The sequence below is a fragment of the Carettochelys insculpta genome, chromosome 1, assembly GCF_033958435.1.
Source record: "Carettochelys insculpta isolate YL-2023 chromosome 1, ASM3395843v1, whole genome shotgun sequence".
NCBI lineage: Eukaryota > Metazoa > Chordata > Testudines > Carettochelyidae > Carettochelys > Carettochelys insculpta.
The window spans coordinates 248,203,916-248,226,082 of record NC_134137.1 but is presented as its reverse complement, the minus strand read 5'-3'; the positions used below and the strand labels follow the sequence as shown (position 1 = coordinate 248,226,082).

The window sequence follows — 22,167 nt, the reverse complement described above, 5'->3', positions numbered from 1 at the left end:
ATATTTTACTTTTCTGCAGCAGCCACTATGCAGAACTCCAAAAGAGAGCGACAACCTCCTTGCTGTATTACTCCAAGCTATCTAGCAGGCCGTGCACGGATGGGTTGGGAACAGAATGCCTTTCTGTCCTTCACAGGCAATTATTTTAGCCTGGAATTTGATTACTATTGTCCTCATCTTAGAAGGCATAATTACAGATGTTATTAATGATCATAAAAGCATCCAGTGCTATTGCAAATTCAGGCACACAGTATAGATAACTTCTTACAATAGAATGACTACGATGGAAGGAGCATCCTTTTATTGACTTAAATGTTTGCATGGGGCAGCCACAAATGACCCAGAAAGTGCTGCTACTGCCATGCCTACAGTGCCACCAGGGATTCTCACTGTTATATTGGGTTCAGAAACTCCAGTAATAGGTGGTATCTGTCTATTTAATGACTTAGAGCACAACTACCCTCCTCTGTATGTGGTCCAAGAGAGGGTGCTGTAATGAGACGGTAACAGGTTGAGTCCTGATCCTAATTATATTCCTCTTCTGAGCTGGTGCCTTATGAAATCATGCCCTTTTTGCTCCCCTGTTTTTTCCCTATTAAATGGATGTCTTCATTCTCCCCACTATCTTCTTTACTCCTCTTCCTGTCCTGCAGCAAAACAAATATCCTCATCATCAAGGCTGATGTTACAGATCTACATTTGGGTGGGATTTTAAAAGTGCTGAATTGCTTCCAGAGCACAAGTCTCATTGACTTTGAACAGAATTGATGCTCATAAGTTATTTAGGCATGTCTGAAAATCCTACTTAGAATAACTGTTCTTCATTATGGCTTCATCTACACTTGCATTCCTCTTTTGAAAGAGGCATGCAAATGAGGTAAATCAAAAATGCAAATGAGGTACAACGTTGCATATCTGACACCTAATTTGCATGTTCTTATTTCGAAATAGCTTCTTTCGAAAGAAAAAAACCAGTGTAGACACTGCTCTTTCAAAAGTAAACCCCATCTTCGAAAGAATCATTCTTCTCTTTTTTTATGGGAAGAAGGATTTGTTCGAAGATGGGCTTCACTTTTGAATGAGCAGTGTCTACACTGGTTTTCTTCTTTCGAAAGAAGCTATTTTGAAATAAGAATATGCAGATGAGGTACCAGATTTGCAAATCTGCACCTCATTTGTATTTTTGTTTTCCCTCAATTGCATACCTCTTTTGAAAGAGGAATGCACGTGAAGACACAACCTACTTGTATTACGGTAATGTGTAGATGCCACAGTCAGGGATTTTGCTCCCCTCATGCCAGGCACTGTACTAACGTAATGAGAAGAGAGTTCCCCAAGAGTCTGCAATTATCTGTGGTCATTGTAGTAAGCCATCTGTTAATGAGGATATACTGTATCTTCCTGGATTTTGATATATAAAAGAAGCGTGAGGGATTCTTACCTATGGTTAAATCATAATTTTTGCTGTACTATTTTATTGTATCTTTTGAATGTGTATTAATTTCATTTTTTAACAAAAGTCAATTTCATACTATTTAAAGAACTAAGTTCAGGATTCTTTTGTTTTCTCTTAAAGAATTCTTTCCCTTCATTTTTAAATATATTTTATTTCACCTTTAAGTCTTTATCTGTAGCTGTCTGCATGATTGTCTGTTGACAGATTTATACTTTCCTGACAGTTACAAAAAACTGTTTCAAATAACCAAACAAAAAAAAATCCTCAGATGAACTCTAATTGTTAGCTAGGTGTAATCAATTATTCTTAGTTTGTGTAGTCAGGTGTATATAATAAGCAGCAAACATATGGGAAGGATTCAGAAGGGTGATAATGCATGTAAACAAAAACATGTTCAACATAAATAATGCTTAATTTAATGGAGAAGTTAATTTCATGAATTTTTGTTTGTAAAGTTTTTGAAGTGGAAATACCTTTGCCTTCATGTTCACCACAGATGTTTTGACAGTTAACTGTTTCAAATCGCTGAAATAACAAAAGCCAGTCTTATAATCTGTTTGGCATGAAAAAGAGATTGAACTGGATTCTGAAAGATTAAGTACATTTTAAATAAATAAATTTTAAAACAGTCATAGAGGATAAAAATGACTAGTAGAGTCAAATACCAGAGTTTAATGGGAATCATCTGTGTCTTTAATTAAGTTGCATATAACTGGATTTTCTGTGAAGACATATGCACCGAAAGATTTGAGATGACATTTTCAAAAGTACCCTCTCTCAAACAGGATTTGGCACTTAGAAGTTCCATTGACTTTCAAGGAGACAAAGCTTGTGAGTGCCTTAATCATGCTGAAAAATGGACTTATGAACCTAAGTCACTTACACATATTAGAAAATTTTACCATTAATCTAAAATACCCTAAATACCTTAAAATACCCTAGAATGTCCCGAGCCCACCTGTTAAAAAGAGGTATGATAATGCAATCATATGGTTGTCCAAATCTACCCTTAAGCTGGTATATATCTATTTTGTATTCAAGGCACTGTTCCAACTCAGTGCTCCATTTCTGGTCTCATTCATGTAAGTGGCTGAAAATCTGAAGAAGTGGAAGTTACCCACAAAAGCTCATTACCACTTAAATAAACGTGTCAGTCTTTAAGGTTCTACAGGACTGCTTGGTTTTTGTGAAGCTTAATTCCTTGTTAGCCATGCTGGATCAGGCCCATTGTGCCATCATTTGAAAACTGCATCTGGTGTGTATAAGTAACTGGCTCATCCCTACTCTCTCAGCCTTGTTTATTTTCAATGTCTCTCTCCTATCAAATGCAACTACAGCAATATGCAATTGGTACACACAGCAGGCAGAAGGATAAAAAAAAAATCTGAAGACTAGTAAAATCTGAAGACTGTATAATCTATTTTAGGGCCCCGAAACTCAAATGGTAATATCTTATGATAGTGGCTGAGATGTGGCAGCACAAAACAATTAGATCAGTGATTCTAAAACTTTTTGGCCCGAGGCCGATCCCATACAAACCTTTCCACAAACCACCAACCAGCCGCCTATGATGACAAAATACATTCACTTATCTCTAAGTACCTTAAGTACTAAATTATTCATATTAGTTTACTGATGCAAAAAAAGTAGATGTGCAGCTGTAATATAAGGGGGACCGGGCGCAGGGTTGGAGAGCCTGGAGGTGGGGGCAGATGAGTAACGAGCCTGCAGCCCACCTGCAAGGTTATCTCGGATCACTAGTTGTTCATGGACCGCACTTTGAGAACCACCAAATTAGATCATTCCAAAGCAACAGAAATTAACTAAATTATTCCACTGTGTACTTCAGAATAGTGTTTCCCTGCACAGCTCTGGACTGTCTTTCACGTAGATATGCAGGAGATTATGTTTTCTCTGGTCACACTACTACTTTGAAGAAAATACTTGGATTTAGTCAACAACAATTAACATCCCTGTAAGTTAGTTTATATGTACAGTTTGATGCCAAGACTGGTTTTCAAGTGAGCCTTTAGTTCATTGTCAAAGAACTTTTACAAAAACGCTGCATCCCATGCAGGTAAATGAAATAGTCACAATGCATACCTCTATAAAGGGGCCAGCAGATACTGGGAGGAGGTGCAATGCTCCTAGTGGTTGCATGAAACTTCCCAAAACCAAGAAGCCGAGGGCTGGATTCTGGCTCCACTCTCCTTTTGCATTGGCCAGTAGAGCTTAACTGCTGAATGATGGTGGCTCTGCCCTGGAACGTACTCCCACAGGCTCTTCGGGCATTCGGACTGAGTCGGCCACAATGCCTCCAGGGGTTCCTGCTGCACTGAGGTCTCTTCCAATTCCCCCACCTAATGTATGTCCATGTTCAAAGCTGCCGTATAGTCTTGGATGTTTAAAAAGATACTTTTAATCAAATTTCCAGCCTGCATCCCTACTAAGACCATCATCTAGAGCCAGATCCTAGTCCCATCAGATCAACAGAAAGTGCAGATGACTTAGCTGGAAGTTAGCTTAGTCTCCTGGTGTTGCAGATGTGGGTACACTTTTTTGTATCATTTTAATACTTTGGTGCCATTCATAAAAAGAATATTTGTAGTGCTCTCTGTTCAGATTTGCCCTTATTCCTGCTTCCTAGAGTAGCTGATAGGGCAAGTAAAACATGTTTTTTTCAAATGGAAAACTTGGTAACTAAATGATAACTTTAAAAGAGTGCACGCTTTCCTTGAAAAATTGATTTTTTTTCATAGAGGCAAAAACAAAACCAAAGAACTGAAAAAAAAAGAACCCTTCAATTAAAAAGTCAGTATTTTCTGTGGGGAAAGAAATGTATTTTTGTAAGCAGCTATCATAGGGATTTTAATGTATGAAAATGGAAATATATTACTCTCAACACCACTGTGTTTTCGTTAATAATTAGCAGCAGTAAATACGTTACATAAGTCAAGAAAAACACAAGCTTAAAACTAGACCCTGAATCCCAATTTGAAAGCCTAAATGCTCTAAGCTGTTCAAAATGTAGCAGGGTTAGCTAAAACTTAGAGATATAACCTGATATAGAACAAATATGGTTTAATTAGTTTCAATTTAAATCCCTTGCAAGATCTTTCCTTAAAACTGAAATATTGGCAAGAATAGTTCTAATCCCATCCCTTTGGATCACATATTTTATCATTCTTCCAATAAGTTTTTTCATTTCCCCTCTACCGAGCAATGAAATTATTCATTTTAATAGATCATTCTTGTGGTCACTTAATAGGAAACTAAGCGACATTAAAATGCAGGAATGATTTTGAGTGTTCCAAATATAGAGTTTCAGAGAGAATGTAACTAACTCCTTTCTCCCTCTCCTTTTAAACTAGTATTTATTAATTTTTCTTTTTCCAAGGTTTCCTAGACTGGGTCCCTAAGAAAATGCAGAGGGTAGGATGTGTTGAACTTCTGAACACAGTCCAGCGAAGAGTCCAACCAAGACTTCATGTTTTCGGACACATCCATGAAGGTCAGCAAGCTTGTCTCTCTGTGATTTTTAAAACCAGCCACATGCAAATTACAGCACTGTATGGCTACCATTTTCAAACTTGGGTTGCTAAAGATATAGGGTGACCATCCTTCCTGTTTTCAGCAGGACGGTCCCGTATTTGGGATGCCAAAAAGGCGTTCTGACTTATTTTAGAAAAGGGACTAATTGTTCCGTGTTTGGAGAGCATGTGCTGTGCGTCAGTACGTACTGTCCGCAATAGAGGGAGCCAGGAAGTTAGCTACTTTCCCCTTCCCCGAGGCTTGGGGACAGGCAGGGGAGCACTGTGTCTTCTCTGTCCCAGTCGCTTCCCCAAAGCTCAGAAGAGTGGGGGAGCGCTGCGGTTGCCCTGTCCCTGCTGCTTCCCTGAGACCTGGGAAGGGGGGGAAGCCCCCCCCGTCCTGTGTCTGGCCTTGGGAGATATGGTCACCCTGTATAGACAGACACCTAAGGTAATGGACACTTGGAAAGTCAGACCACTTGTTTAGGTGAATAATAGCTATTTAAGTGTCTAACATCCATGATTGAGCGTTTGAACATTGAACGTCTGTTTTAGTTTCCACATCTGTGAAACAGGGATTATACCTATTGCTCCACTTATTTCAAAGCTACTGTAGAGGTCTAGTAGTTACAGCAGGGGACTACAAGTTAGGACTTCAGGATTCAATTTGTGGTCCCTTCCTGAATCATTGTGTGACTTCGGGGACATCATATAACCTCTCTGCATCTCACATTCCATCTCTGTAAAATCCTTTGGGATTCTTAAGTCTTAATTATTGAGACCCTGAGTTAACAGGGTCTAAATAAATATAAAGTTAAAATGAATCTCCATAACACCCCAGAGCATTTCCTTCCACTCTTCATCCTAATACATGGCACATGCACGACTTACCTTCTCATCAGCTAGTAGTGGTGCGGGGTCCTCCAGCAACCTGAGACACCAGATTCTTCAGAGCGTTTGTCTGACGTGTTTCAGAGCACAAGGAAGTCATTATTGTGAGGGTGAGATATTCTTTGGGTTATGACAGGTTCAGTGCACAGATTCTCCAAAGGTGTTCTTTCAACCATTAGGCTTTCAACAGGAAAAATGTATTCACTTCTTATAAATCATTAAGCAGGATCAGTCTTGCGTCCTTTGAAATCAGTGTCAGTACTAACATATTTACAATCAAAGAAAGGGGGAAAGAATAATTCTTATGATGTGTACTGATACTTTGCAAGGTTTATAGCATGAAAGTACAGTCGCTGCCTGTTCATTGTAGTGATAAGTTTCTGACTAAGTGATTTCTAAGTACTGGCAAACGTACAGAGTAAACAAATGGAATGTATAGAGAGAGAAAACCCCTCTCTATATCAATTTCAGCCTCAGCAAAGAAGTTATTTGTAAGACTTTGTGAACCATTTTAAAACAAAACCAGCTTTTAAGTCGACATTATCCATTTAGTTTATTAAAGGCCAAGTACGTTTAATCTTGGTGTAAGTGACCTGTAGTAAGCGCCAGTCACATAAACAGAGATGCATCTTCCTACCCCATGTCTGGTTTGGTTCACCAGAGGAAAAATAATGTAGACTCTTACAGAATGATAAATTATTTCAATTACCATTGCAAATGCAATGAGTAGCAAGAGTTAAGAGACAGGGAGTTTGTGTTGTAAACTGTCATAATTCAGAGAAAACAAATGGGAAATTGCAATGCCTGTTTTGCAGTGAGATAGTAAAACTCCTCAGAGAAGTATTCCCAAGTTCTCAGAGGCAGCCTCTGCAAATAAATGTGCTCTTTGTAAAGTGAGTGCCTGGTATGAACAGATGATCTCCTCCCCTTACTAAACCCAGCCACATGTAAGCAGCCATCTACTAAATATTGACAAGAAGAAGAAAAAAAAAACCTGTCTATTTCCTCCCCACTTCTTCCTCTGAACTACAGCTACTGCCAAAAATGTCCCATCTATAACCATACTTGCTGCTGCTCCATCAGTCACAGTGACAGGCAGCCCTACAGTAATGTCATCTGAAGCTCTACTTCTTATGCTTCTGCCAGGGCTCAAGTGGGCAGGGGATACAGGAATCTCCCCATGTTAAGGTAGGAAGGCATGAAAATTGCAAGAGTATTAATTCAGGCAGAAAAATTAGCGTTTTAGCAATTGGGTGCCCCGGTGAGTGGGTGCTTTAGTAGTGTAATGCCAACAGACCCAGGTTGCCGGCACCAGGGTCTGTCAGCGTTACAAGTGGGAGCTCGTCCGGGATGAAATGCTGGAAGGTCTCAGAAGCTCAGGACGTGCTTCCTCAGCCCAGGGAAGCATGTAGTACCCAGAGGCACTGAGACCTCATGCTAGGACGAGTGAAGTCTCTGCTCTACAGCCTTAGCTGAGAGCCAGCTGGCTTTTTGCTCATGCAGTAGAGCACAGGGCTTTAGACCCTTTGAGCACAGGTTCAATCCCTGGTGCTGGCAGCCTGGGTCTGTTGGCATTACAGTAGTACAAGGAGAGAGAATATTTTGGAATTCCCCCAGCAGTGTTAACTGTGCTGTTCATGTGGAAGTTTGATGGTTTGTTATAAGGAGAAATCTCTGTGACAGGAACCTGATAGTTTTCCTCCTTGCTGAGGTCCTCTTCATGAGATTTTCCAGGAGGGATGTATTGGGCCAACAATTTATAGCATTAAGCTTGTTGTTTTTTTAAAAGGAGAAGAACAAGATTGTGCAGTTACTGCATTTCATGGAATTCCTGAACCAAGAGCACACCTAGGCTGGATTCAATCCCCTCTGAAGTCAGTGAGAGCAAGTCTGCACTGCAGCAGGGGCCAAGCCTCACAGCCCAAGTGGGCAGAGTCACGCTAGCTTGGCTTGAAGTAGCACACGAAAAAAGTGTGGATGATGTTGCTGTAGTCGCCACTCAACCTGTAAAGCAGACCCCAGCCCAGGGGATTGGGTTGCCACTGCATGCACTATAGCACCCACACTGATGCTTTAAGTGCAGTGAGTTGAGCCCCACTGGTACAAGTCTGTTTACCTGGCTCACTTCCAGCTGTGGCATAGATGTGATCTGGGACTCTTGCCACTGACTTCAATGGGAACTGCATATACACACCTGTAACATATCTACTGTATTGAAATGTAAACCCACACGTATTGCAGCCACTCAAGTCCTCACTAAAGTGATTTGGAATGTCGTCATTAACTTCAGTTGCAGTAGGATAGAGCCCATTAAAAGCCATTTCTAGTGCATACGTAGTTTTAAGATATTCCTACCTTTAAATCAAACTCATGCTAACCATGGCATACCTATATCCATGCCAAATTGTGGATTTCATTCTTCCACTTGTTTTGCTTAAGCCCAATTGGTGTTTTGTTTGTTTTGTTTTTCCTTTTCATATATGATTAGAATTCTTTTCCAATGGAAAATATATATTCACTTTTCTGTAAGTCCAAAAATGTTTGGAGGGATTTCACTCAACATTTCTTAAAATTAAAAAAAAAACAAAAAAAAAAAAACGTGATCTTGAAGCAAAACCAAGCCTAGGAAATATCAGCCCCCCCAAAGGGCCAGTTTCAAAAAGTTCTGAATGTAAGATTTCCAGCAAAATAGGGATTTGAGTATGGTAAGCCTCTGAAGTACAGTCAAGCTCCCACCCTCCTCCAGAACTGAAGAGATTATATTTTTAAAGCTTTCTGTTCAAAGAGAAATATTAAAGTTACTAATTTTTTTTGTGAATACTTCACACTTCAGTGGCTATATCATGGTAGGTGTTTACTCCGTCTGGAGAGGTCTCATTGGCTTTCTTTTACAATAGAAAAGGCTTCACAAATTCTTCTGTTAAGAAGAATACACAGGTATTATTACTTCTCTCATAGAAGCGTCACTAGTATGAAAGAGCAGAATGTGGCTGTGTTAAATCCTTGAGACTGTGGATTATAAAATTATTCACTGCCACTTCCATGTAAGTGAATAACTGTAGTAACTAGAACTTGTTTTATTTTGTAGGTTATGGTGTAATGGCTGATGGAACTACGACCTATGTCAATGCCTCAGTGTGCACTGTGAATTACCAGCCTCTCAATCCACCTATAGTTATTGACTTACCTACTCCAAGGAACACATGATTGTTTCAGGGATTTAATGATGTACCTGTCACATGAGCAATTTTCTGTTGCTGGCTAAGAAACATGATACAGAACCATTCAATGAAAAATATGAAGACCCTTTGTTCTCTTTTCTTTTAGTTCTTTCACAATCAAATTTGAGTGGTGAAAATAAATGGGAAGCAAAGACATTTTTGTTGCAATATTTGCCAGAGGCTGATTAAGGACTTTAAAATTTCAGAATTAAAACTGTGAATTCACAAAAGTGAACACATTTCACATATATAAGGGAGTTGAGGGGGGCGGGGGATTGTATCTACCATATATTGAACTTATGAAAAGTACAAATTCTTTTCAAAGGCGTGTTTCTTAAAGAATGTTTACAGTTTAAACATGAATGTTTAGACTAGAATGTAACCACTGAAAACATTTTCTAATGGGTACTTGGTGAAATAAAACAATGTTGATATTTTTGATTAATAATATGGCAAATATGAACCGAGTCAACACAAGTACTGTATTGACCCACTGAAAAGAAGCAAGTTATTACTGGAAATCCTTCTGAAATCTACGCCCTTGCATGTTTTCAAAGCCATTGCAGAAGGTCCTAACTGCTGTTCTGTAATGCAGTCGCATCACACCTGGCATTACAGATGGATGGGGAAATGGTGCATACTGCCAGTGTGTGGTAAGCAGCGGAACATTGTAGAAGGGAGATCGTCTTAAACACAGTACAAACTCAGGCATTTGGAAGCCCTGAAAAATAAAATCCTTCTTTGTCCTTTGAGAAGTTCCTTATGGTTTAACATGAGAGCTGATTCGTGATTGGACCTAAAGCCCCATGATGTTCAGTCACTGTTTTAAAAAGTAGACCTGTGGGACTCTTTGCCTTAACAAACTGGTAAAGGGATGTGCAGCTTGTCATAAAGCCACTGGTTTGAATCTGGTCCAGGTGGGGAATGATGAAATGTCTGAGCTAATTCCTCCCTGGGTTAATGCCCTGACTTTGATGAAGTTATATCAAGGAAGAGTTTGCCCCTTTATCTCCTAGTAACCATTCAGCAGCATGGGTGAAATGAGCGGCGAGCTCACAGCAGTTTGCCTGGCACCGGTATGCTCCTCACAAGCCTCTTCATTGCTGTTTTTCCATTGTGTACAGTGGTCAGAGAGACCAAGGACTAAATGAGCACCAGAGCCCAAGATCATTCCTGTCCCCACTATACCGGCCATCCAGGTGGGAGGGTTACTGTGCATTGGCAGGGCTATGTGGGGATGCCAATAACAGCACTGTTGCTAATAGCATTGCTCATGCTCTATGCCCATGGAGCCACAGAGGGGTTGAGTCTGTTGGTTCCATTCCAGCACTTTGCATTAGCCTGAAAAGGTCACTTTAAAAACCAAGCAGCCAAGTACATTAACCCACAAAACATGCCCTGAAGGGGAACGGGGGCCTCTCGCCTGACCTAACCCAATGTCTCTAACTTGAACCGAATCACAAGGAGACTGCTTGCCTTAACTGAGATTGTCTGGGTATCATACTTGGGATATGGCTTTTCAGAACTGTGAGGCTAAAAATTGCTGTGTGTTAAATAACCTTCACATGTACTAGGCAACACTCATGTCTTAGACATGCAGCCACTGATGAAGCATGCATGTACCCAGTGCATGTGCAGAGCCTGTATTTGCCCATACCAATTATGTAATGGTGCAGGTTAGCATACACACTTGGTGTGAAGCCATAAATGTGAGCTTACATATAGCAGCTGTACATAGGTTATTGCCATGCACAACCTGGGCACCTATTGCTGATCACTTGCACCCCAAGTATTTGCAATGCTGCACGAGGGAAAAAAAACTCCCTCACCCCACCCCACCCCTCCACAGCTGGTGCTGGGACGCAATAGAGTTTGAAACTGATAACTTCATACAACTTGGCATACCCAAAATATCCGCCATGCCACACATTTATCTTTGCTTGGTGAATTAGAACTTAACATGGGTTGGTGCTCTGAGCCGAACCTAAAAAGGAGACAGTGCCCCCCTCCCCAGCCTGTAACCCTTTTTTGTGTGAATGGTTTACATGTTCAGGGGCAGTCTGCCATAGATTTGCAAGGGACTGGTTTTGCAAGAACTATTTGTGCATAGGATCAGCTAATATCAGGGTGGATGGAACTTAATAGCCTGATTTCCACCATCACCGGGAAGAAACATGATACTGTGTAGCTAGACTTAAAGTGTCTTAGCCACTCACAATTCAAGTGTTTTATGAAACAAGTGTGGCAGGAAACTGGCTGTATGTTAAAGAAGTCTGAAATGTTTACATTCACTCTCAGCACTTGTTACTAAAATGTTAAGGGGGGGCTTTTATTAGCTGCAACATAATTTCTATGTCAACCATAAAACATGCTCTTAAAACAAATTTTTCCTAAGGTATCTTCAAAATACTGTGTATTTTAATGTGAAAAAATATTTGAAAGCAGCTGTTACTTTAAAAGTACTTGGCGGTATGAAAGCTTACAGGTCAATCATTTTGGCATAACTTGATGTTGTAATTTTTGTCAAGCATGTTAGACAAATAAAATCTTTAAAAAACAAGTTCTGTTTTCATCTGAGACATTCAGTTTGGCATGGTAGTAAAGTATTTACTGTAAAATAAATCACATCTGCCCCTTTAGTTTAGGGGCCAAAGCGCTCCATACAGCGATTCAGGTACCATGCAAACCTAAAAACTACTGGTGGGAGGTGAGCTGGACTTGAAGGTGCTACGTGTTGTGTGTGAGTGTGTACCAAACAATCTTGTGTATTTGTCATTTCAACGCTGTCTGTGCATGGTAACTTTGCAAAGATACACTCTTTAATTCTTCCACCAGTTTAGTGGAGACGTCCTTGCCTTATGACAAAACAAAGAATTAGTTGGACCTGGCGGTTAGAGAAAGAATTAAAAAAAAAAAAAAGCCTGTTTCTTGCAATTGAACATCTTAAATGCTAGTGTGATTAATTTAGCAAAAGTAGCTATTGGGAATTTTGATTGTGGGGGGGCCAAGGCCCACACTGGGATGCAGGTAAAATCTTTTGAGGAATGTATGTGTGTTGGAGATGTTTATGTGCATCGTCAGTGTTGACCTCACAGAGGAGCTTAAGAAAGGTTCCTTTCTTACAAATCTCCATTACAAATAGTTATCTACTGAGGAAAGAGTCTATGTGGACTGAGTTTTTTGAATGTGTGTTTAAAAAAAAAAAAGAATGTTTACATCAAGGTAATGGTTTGCGCTCCACCTGTTAACTAACACTGGTAACTAATCAGCTGACATCACTCCCAGAGCTGTACTGCTATTTCTCAATACCCTGTGACAGAATGCCTGCTTTGCCGCAAGTCAGCAGAGCAGTGAAACACTGTAGTTAATTTCAGTTCCTTTCCAAACATGGAAAGGGCATAGATTAGTGTAGAATGTCACTGTAGGCTAATAGTTGAGGACCAAAGTGATTTAAAGCCTCTCCGGTTCTGGGGATGGGTGACTAAGGACTTGGGAGAACAGGAAGGGTTTGGCTGCTAGGAAAGAAAATTAGTTGAGACACGGCAACCAGATCTCATCTGCCCTATCCCCCCAGCCTTCCGAGGCATATTTCTTCCCTCTGTCACCCAGTCAGGCTTGATACTAGTTCCTGACACATATCAAGCCTGGGAGCTAGATGTAAGAAGTCAGTTCCCAATGGGAACTAAACACATGGAGAAATTGTTGCAGTCCCCAGGAGAGCTCTGTTGGGGGGTGGGGGTGAGGCTCATGACAAGGTGGCTAAAGCTATGATGTTCTAGATGTGCTGGACCAGCGCCCTGAAGGTATCACAATTTTGACACTGACTAGAATGGGCAGGAAAGCAGGAAGGGCCAGCTAGCTAGCAGAAGGTTTGCCTGTCTCAAGGAAAAAGGAAGGAAGCAGAGGTATAGAAGAGGAGGCAACGTCGGAACTGTGCAGAGCGATGTAGGCCGGCCATATTTCCCTAGGCCAAATATGGGACACCGAGGCTACGTCTACACTAGCACACTACATCAAAGTAGCCTATTTCGACGTAAGCACATCGAAATAGGCTACTTCGACACATATCGACTACACATCCTCCAGGGCTGGTGCCATCGACATTCAACGTCGAAGTAGCGATGGAGAACGTCAAAAGGAGCCGCCCTGGAAGGAAATGCGGAGCGTCCACGCGCACGCGCGCACACACACACACACACACACAAGCACTTGCCTTTGAAATAAGGGGCCAGCAAAGCCCCAAGCCACCCCCATAAAGGGCCCCTCCCAGACACACTCGGCCTACACAGCACGAGAGGCACAGAGCCGACAACCGGTTGCAGACCCTGTGCACACAGCATGGACCCCCCCCAGCTGCAGCAGCAGCAGCAGCAGCCGCAGCCGCAGCCAGAAGCCCTGAGCTAAGGGCTGCTGCATGCAGTGACCATAGAGCCCCGCAGGGGCTGGGCAGAGCGTCTCTCAACCCCTCAGCTGATGGCTGCCATGGAGGACCCCACTAGTTCGACATAGCGGGACGCGGATCATCTACACGTGCCCTACTTCAACGTTGCACATCAAAGTAGGGTGTTATTCCCATCTTTGGATAGGAATAGCGATTTCGACATCTTGCTGCCTAACATCAATTTCAATGTCAAAATAGCACACGGTGGGCGTAGACACGACACATGCTATTTCGACGTTGTGCCAGCTACTTCAAAGTAGCCAGCTAGTGTAGAGACACCCCTAGTAAAAATTGCTCAGATTTCAGCAAGTTCAACGGAAAGCATGATGTACAAACGTTCAAAATAACTTTGTTTTCTGATCACCCATTAAAAAGACATACTGCATTTTTTTATAACTAAAAATAGGTATAAAATTAAAAATACAGATTTACAAGTAAATGGTTACCGCGCTGTAGAAGGGCCTGTGCCATGCTCCATTGCCCCCATAAACGTTTGGGCTCCAAGCCCCCCAGGAAGTAAAGCTGGGCCTGACTCTGACCCATGGGTGCCAGAGGCTTCTCCTCCACTGGGAGCACATTGCGGGGAATGCAGGATTAAGCCCTGTCGCTCCCAGCTGTTGCCTGCAGTGGGGCACTGGACAGAGGTAGGGGGTGGGCTCCTGCCCCACCGTAGTGGCCATGGGCAGAGGGGGTTGAAGCTTCCCTGTGAGAGCAGGGGATCCTGAGGATGAAAGCTACAGCCTGCAATTCTGTGAGACGTCCTCCTTGGCTGTGTGGGCCCACTGCCCAGCCATGGGGCATCAGGAATGCAACCTGACAGAGATGGGGGCTGGCTGAGGGGGGGGGGGGGGCACTGCCCCAAGAAATGTGGGTCTGCCTGGCTGCCCATAGCAACGGGGCTCCTGCCCTGGGGAGGAGTGGGGGAGGGCTCCTCCACAGCCCTCCCACACTGAAGGGCGCCCTGGCTTTTCCACACCGTGGCGTGCTGGGAACTGGCTGCCTCCCAGCTGCAGGGGAAAATCTCCTTGGCTGCCCTCTGCTGCTGGCAGCTGGAGCTAACACCTTGCAGGGGAGCGCCCAAGCTCCAGGGGCATTTGCCCCACGGAAGCTACTGCCCTATGAGCAGGCACTCCCTGGCTGCCCCACACTATGTGGCACTAGGAATGGGGGCTGCAGCCCTGTGGGTGTGGCTTCTGTGCACCCCAGACCATGGGGGGACTGGGCTGCCATCCTAACCTGTGGGGGAGGGACCTCCCTGCTGGCTGGAGAGGTAGCAAAAAAAGGACTGTGGGAGACACACATGACCCCCCCCTCCACCCTAGCATACCCGGCCTTACCCCGTGGCACAGACCGCTGCTGGCTCCCTCTCCTGCTGCTGCCTGAATACCTGGCTACATGTGCTCTCCAGCCAGCACCTTGTACCTCTTGTTAAAATAAGTTGGGATGCCTTCTTGTCTGAAATACGGGACTGTCCTGGCCAAAACAGGACAGATAGTTACCCTACATCAATGGTACAGCCCATCCAGGAACCTCTCTCTCTGGCAATAGTCACTATGCAATGCTCAATAAGCCAGAGCCTCCATTGTGAGCAATTCTGGAATAACCCAATGATGGGGAAGTTTCTTTATTCCCTTCATCCATTGGTGGTTGATAGGAGGGGGTCAGAAGGCCTGCTGAACCACATAACTTTATGCACAGCCTTATGTAACCTGTGCTTAACATCTAGCTCTGGGGTCAGCAACCTTTCTCAGGCAGAGTGCCGAAATCTGACCTTTTGAGCCCCTATGTACGGGCTGAGAGCGGGTGCTACTTTAAGTCATAAATGGTCCTATTTGGAACAACTACATTAATACATAAATTAAGATGCAGAGCTTTACCCTTTAGGTGGTGAGTGGGAGCACTATTTGCTCTTGGTTAATCCACGGGTGGCATGGCTTTGCGCAAGCTCCTGGCTGCGTGGGGGAGGAGGGGCAGGGCTGAGCTCCTGCCACGTGTGACAATGAAAATTGGCTAACATGCCACCGATGGCACCCATGCTGGAGGTTGCTGACCCCTGATCTATAGAAATCCCCAGTCCCTTCCTGAAATTTACCGAGCGCCTAGACTCAAAGGTGCCATGGAGCAGTGAGTTGCTGTCATGGGTTCACTGACTCAGTGCGCTAAAACTGCACTAAAGCCCAGCAGGACGACCATAGTGTCTCTCCCCTGGCAGGGCACACTGTCTGCACAGCAAGCCGCCTTGGCTCCAGCACCTCTTAGAGCGGCCAACAGAGCATTCATCACCACTATTCACACTGTGTGCTCCCTGCAATGAAGCAGGGGAAGCCTCACATGCTCCCAAAGGGGCCCTGGCCTGCTCCCCACTTCTGCAGTCAGCAGAGCTTCTTAGCCAGCCTGGCACACAGACAGGCATATTAGTCATCGGAACACAGAGTAGAACAGATCTGGTTAGCACAGAAATTAGAAACACGCAGCAAAGTCCATCTTGGGGACGTTCAGAGCCAAGGGCTCCCCATGCCAGGCTCAGACCAGGAGACTAACATGCTTTCAGCGTCAGCTGTCCCTGCTATGGCCTTTGTCTCTTTCCGAGGCAAAACTGGTCATCTGGTGTCCCCCCCTCTCTCCTTGTTATCCAACACCGTCAGCTGGCTCCTTGTGTAGGATGGGCTTTGCCCACCAGTTGTCAGGTCCAGCCATGTCAACCATTCTTTGTACCCAGGCAGCCAGGTAGCAATCAGACCTGCCCCCTAGAGGTCTCTGCAATGATCACAGACCCTTAGCCCACCACCTAGCTCAGTGATTCCCAACCTATGGGTCAGGACTCAAACCTAGAGATGTGAGGAACATCTCAGGGAAACTGAGGCACACACTATTCAGCAAAAACATTAAGAACATTCCCACTTTCCATAGGCCAATTGTATACCGGGTGTTAAAAAAACAAGTAATACCTTGTGTCCATTTTAATTTGCTGCCCCTCTGTTTCAGTGAAAGCCCTTCTGTTCTTGTATGATGAGCAAGGATGAACAGGAATGCTGAGGTGCTCTCTTTATTCCACTCATTACTTCTTAAGGCCGGATCGTGTCATCTCCTATTTGTCAAGTGTATAAAATAAACAGTTGCAGGCTAGTCAATCTTTTCTGATTAAAAAGTGTGTTTCTCTACCAGTAAACATTTCTGTTATCTGCCCCTCAGCCCCTCTATAGTCCTGGTATTCCTTTAGAGTGTAGTAGGTAGACAGATGGCTATATTTCAGATTAGGGAATAACATTAATGTATACCTTGACATTGTAATATTTTCCATATTATTTTCCATCCCGTTCTTATGCACTTTAACATTTTGTTCAATATTTTAACTGCTTCTGCTCTGTGAGCAGAGGTTTTCAATTTAACTGTCTATAATGATTTCCAGGTCTTTTTGTTTGAGAGGTGACATTTAATCTAGAATCCAGCAAAGTGCACAAGCAGTTCAAATTATTTGCTTTCAGTGTGCATATCTCAACATTTGTCAACATGAAATTCCCTTTGCCAGCATGCCACCTGGTTGTTTCATGTACCATGTGCTAGGTGAGCACGTGAAAGTGGGTGGGATTTAGGAGCTGTGCTGTGCTGGGCTTGTGTGGACACTGATTGGGGTGCTGATTTTGTTAGCAATAAGAAGGGAAATAGGGAAAATATCGAGCAACATTTCAGGTATTCCAGGTGGGTGATTAATTTTTCACTAGCCTTCCAGAATGTTCTGGGCCTGTGTAGAAGCTTGTGGAATCTTCCTGAATTTCTGAGAACTACATTTTCTTCTAACCCCCTAAAATATTTTCAGCCATGCCCTCTCAGTTCTATAAAATGCTGACACAAGGGGCAGGTTTGGACATCACCTCTGAGGCAAAGTAGACAAAAAAAGAAAAAGTCACATTTTGCCACACAGAAAGCACCACGTTCTCCGATATGTTCCTGATGCAGAGCTGAAGGACACTTTGCCTAATGTGCTTGTAGCTTCGATACAGCTGCTCATGCTGCTGGTCACAGTCATGGCTAGTGAGCACAGCTTTTTGAAGCTAGAACACATCTTCAGTTGAAAAATGGCTGACTAGAGACTAATGTTGCTTGATATTTCATCACTCGAGAGTGTCATTGACCGGTCTTTGGAACTGGCTGCTTCAGACAGTGTCGGTTAAAGGCATAAACTAAACAAGCTACAATTCAGGGCCAGTGATGGAGAGTCTACAATCACCCTAGGCAATTTTATTCCAGTGCTTGACTTAATTTAATGCTCGGGCCTATAGTGCCTCCACTCCTATTTTTCTTTGCTCTCTTAAGTATTACCGTGTTCTTTCTGCTTTTGATCTGTACATGCATACAAAGATATTTTAGTGTGTACCCCACTGTCTGCTTCATGGGCTAGCCATGCTTCCCATGGCTGAGTTTGTCTCTTGGCAGTCCTTACCACCAATTCTGTCTTCCTGTTACTTTGTAGGTACTCAGAGGAAGCTGCCTTGTTCTCAGATTCGCATTTGGTGCTGAATCATTTGAATTCTGCTGCAGTGTACTCTGGGCCATTGTCTGAGTGTAGCTTGTTTTGTATGTCATACCTGGCAAAATTTGTCTTCACTTTCCTGAGCATAGTTCTTGCTTTCACGCCATCTAGTTAGTCCACCTCCCAGAAACGGGAACAGAACGCTACTGAGCACAAGTCATTTTGAAGCAGCATGAAGCTCTGAGCGCCTACAACACATTATTGACCCTTCAGAACCATGACGTAAGGATAAACTCCTGCCTCAGAAAATCACTACCGCCAGGAGATGCACTTGAGCAGGGCCTACTCTCCAGACTGCCACGCTGGTGGCTCTTTAGGACAAGAGATGGAGTTTATCAATGTTTCTGCAGTAGCTCCAAACCTCTTACAGGAGGCTCTAGTGAAGCCAACAAGCATAGGGCAGGGTGAGGTGCTACAGGCAACAAAATCGTTCATACTCTAGGTCTGGCCAGACCACAAGGAGTAAGTCACAGGAGGTTACTCCCCACTGTCTGGAGAGGAATGTCCTGTGTGTATAAAATGGGATCTTACTGAAAGGACACCAAAACGTAATCCCAGCAGATTACAGACCTGACAACATGAGACACATACACATTTTGTGCCTGGGTTTAGAAGCGTGGCTGAGATGATCTGAGGAGTGTACTTTCTGGCCCAACACGAATGCCTGGTTCAGCACAGATTTGGAATAGCATGAGGGGAGTCAAGAGCGACTGTCGTGCCCGACACACAGGGACGCCACAGCCTCATGAAATCCCAACCTGCCTCCCGACAAAAGGGCTTGCCTGTTTTTAATGTTGGGAACGACATAGTCACATCCACCTCATGTGAGGAGGAGCTGATGAATTTATTCCCTCCCACAGACCACAGTCACCACCACCTCCCTTTCTATCGGAGCCTCCCCCTTTCTGTCAGGGATCTGGTAGTATATGCCATAGACTGCTGGCTTGGCCTCACAGCGCTCCTTCTGAGGCATCTCTCTGTAGCAGTAGCTGCACCCCAGGGTTTGAAAACATCAGACTCAGCGCTGCGCTTACAATCTTCACTCTTTCAATGCCTTTTCTCGGGTGTCTGACTACTCCCAGTCACATTACTGGGTGTTAACTGTGCCAAGAGCGCACAAGTGTCTATTTAGCATGTGCAGCATCCGGAAAGGGAATTGTTCATCCCTATCAGCTGCTGAACTCCCTATGTCCTTTGTTCTAGACATCTCCCTAAAGACTCAAGTTCTCAGGGTCCAGCTGAATTTCCTCAGACGTCAACTAATGTCTGATGTAGAGGAGTTACAGTTTACCTCTGTTTCAGCCTGTCTACATTCAGCCAAATTTTCTGCTCAGAGCTCCCATTTGGGAGTTGCCTCAGCTTGATGTATCATGGCTCTGTATTGCTTCTTTTGACTTTGCTTTTTCTTACAATGAATAGGTGCCCACCTGCAGTTCTGATGTCTGGGAATTCCTCTTGTGCCTTGTGGTACACCTCCAGGGCTGGACTGATGCTCAGTGGCATTCATACCCACTTCCTTTGCCCAAAGATGTGTCAAAGGTTGCCAGGTGGCTGGATGGCTCATCTTGCTCAGTACGATGAGCTCCATCCTTCACATCACAATGGTCATTGCCCTGAATAAATTGTGTATTATGGTCTTAATCTCTGCTAATGAGAAATGACTTCTTTTCAAATCTGTGGTCAGAGGGTTTTGGTCTATGAGGATAGTGCAGATTACCTGTAGGTTCTCAAGTATCGGAGGGGTAGCCGTGTTAGTCTGGATCTGTAACAGCAACAAAGGGTCCTGTGGCACCTTACAGACTAACAGAAAAGTTTTGAGCATGAGCTTTCGTGGGCACAGACTCACTTCTGAGTCTGTGCTCATGAAAGCTCATGCTCAAAACTTTTCTGTTAGTCTATAAGGTGCCACAGGACCCTTCGTTGCTGTAGGTTCTCGGCACTATTAAGCTTCTGATGCATTCTGCACTCATTACCATGCTTATAATGAGGTCTCTCCTTTCCAGATTTTCCAGTTTTAGCTTCAGTGGATCCAGCAGGGCTAAAGGAATTCTACTTTTTGGTAGTCTGGTTACTATGTTGGGAAGAGGGGGCTCCTTTCCTTCTCTTCTAGGTGTCCCTCTCCTCAAAATATGTCCTAATAATCTGAGTAGAGCCCATGCTGACTGTTCTCTCCTCTCTCACAGTCAGGATATTGTGGTACTGTACTGGTAGCAAATGCCTAACTTGCATTGCCTTCCTGCCAACTGTAAACTCCAGGTGATGAGGTCTCTCACTGCATAGGTTTCTTATGGCCAGCTTTTATTTGCCCAGTGGCCTCAGAATTATCATACATTACCTGATCATATTTCTTCAGTGTAATATTGCTAATTCTCCATGTTTTCTGGGATTACTTTGCAGCTGATGCCACAAACCATCTGGGACTGAACTGGCTGTTTATCCAATAACATAATTGCAAATATACAATTTGAATGGCTGGCAGCCTTCGTTAGCAGAGCATGTAAACTAAGCTTCTCTGGATCTAGCAGCTGACTGCAGATATCCTGGTCTTCACTGGAAATATTTACCTCCTCAATCACTGTCTGAACTGTTGCTTGTTGCTTCAATGGGTAACTGCAACATTGGAACATAAAGTACTCCTGCCCGTAAAATTGGCGTTTCTCTTTCCTTTATTTTTTTTTTGTGTTGCTTTCCACAGTGGTAATGCCTGTATTCTTAGTCAGTTTCTGCCCAGCTTCTTGGGTTCCTTTAGCTCAAGCCTGTATTCTTGGTCTGCATTATAAGCTTGTACAGTTTTGATCCAGTTAAACAGACCTTACCATTTGGAAGCATTTCTCTCAGATAAGTTCTTTTCTTCTCAAATGCAGCCCATAAGCAATCCTCTCTCTAATTAGGGAATTTTTATTTCCCCCAAGTTACGTGTGCCTGAGTCCTCAACTCTGTAATGAAAACATTCCTTCTGCTTTTTGTTTTGGGTTGTTGATAGTCTGCTATCAGCCATTCCAGTGTTTTGGGCATTAGTCCCAGCAACAGAGTCTCACTTTCTTGTCCCTTTTTGCCAATGAGATGTAAACAATTATTTTACTTATTTTCTCACATCTCCTGTGGTTGGTTCTGTGTATAGATTCAGTTCTTGCTTCCATGCATGTGGGAGGGTTTTTTTTTTTTTAATCTGGAAATCCAGCAATCCCAGCATCTATGTCTCTCCATGCTGCTTTTTGCTCTGTTTCTAGGGGCTGCTTTGTTTGCCTGTTAGCATACTGTCCCTTACTGTGCATCTCACTACACTGACTGCCACCCATATTTTCCATGGTGCCATGTGCTAGCCAATAACATGAAAGGACTCCAGGTTTGGAAACTAGCTTTTTATTGTGAGATCTGTTTTCACAGAGGTTGTAGCTGGCTTTAGCGTTCTAGTCATGCATACGAAGACTGGCTTCCCAAAATCTTCCCTCCCACAACCTGAGTTCTTCCCATCAAATTCTATGCTGAGTGGCACTCTGCCCATTCATCTAGTTTTGCTTGGACCCTGTTGAGTGTTCACTAACCTCAAACATTTAATGTCACCTGCAGGTTTAGCCATCTATCCATTCATCTCCTTTGATACCTGTCGTACATAATGCTTGGACCTAGTATAAAAGGTTGGGAGGCAACCCAGTGTTAGCCTTTTGGTTATGTTGCAAGTTAACCATTTACTTCTACTCTTGGTTTATCATATCTTAGCCAGTTTCTAAGTGATGGCAGTATTTCTCCTCTCATCTCACAAACGGCTCCCTTTGCAAGGGGCTTTGTCAAAACCTTTGCAAATGCCCACATACCTTCTGCAGATCAGTCCTCCTTTACCCACTACTTTGTTAATATGCTCGAAGGATTGGAGTAGATTAAAAGGGCAGGGCTTTCCTTTCCAGAAACCAGGGCTGGCTTACAGCCTTGGGAGGGTTAAACCTATGCACACGATAGTTAACCCCACTTAAAATCAACTAAGCTAATGCAACACTGTTTCCGTGCACTAAACCATTCTTCACTAATCCATTGCAATCGTGCCTGCTTAATGTTAACTGAACAGCTGTTTCCTGTCAGCTGCAAATAAAACTTCTTGC

The 22,167-nt window shown here is 43.5% G+C and overlaps 1 protein-coding gene across 1 annotated transcript in view; it reads left to right on the top strand.

Moving 5' to 3' along the window:
- Positions 1-9,165, top strand: part of MPPED1 (metallophosphoesterase domain containing 1) — a 76,165-nt gene extending 67,000 nt beyond the window's left edge. Inside the window, exons 5-6 of the mRNA XM_074983708.1 lie at positions 4,854-4,967; positions 8,966-9,165. Coding sequence (XP_074839809.1) covers positions 4,854-4,967; positions 8,966-9,084 — 233 coding nt within the window. The 3' untranslated portion in view covers positions 9,085-9,165. The remainder of the gene's footprint in view (positions 1-4,853; positions 4,968-8,965) is intronic.
- The last annotated feature ends 13,002 nt before the right edge of the window (positions 9,166-22,167 follow it).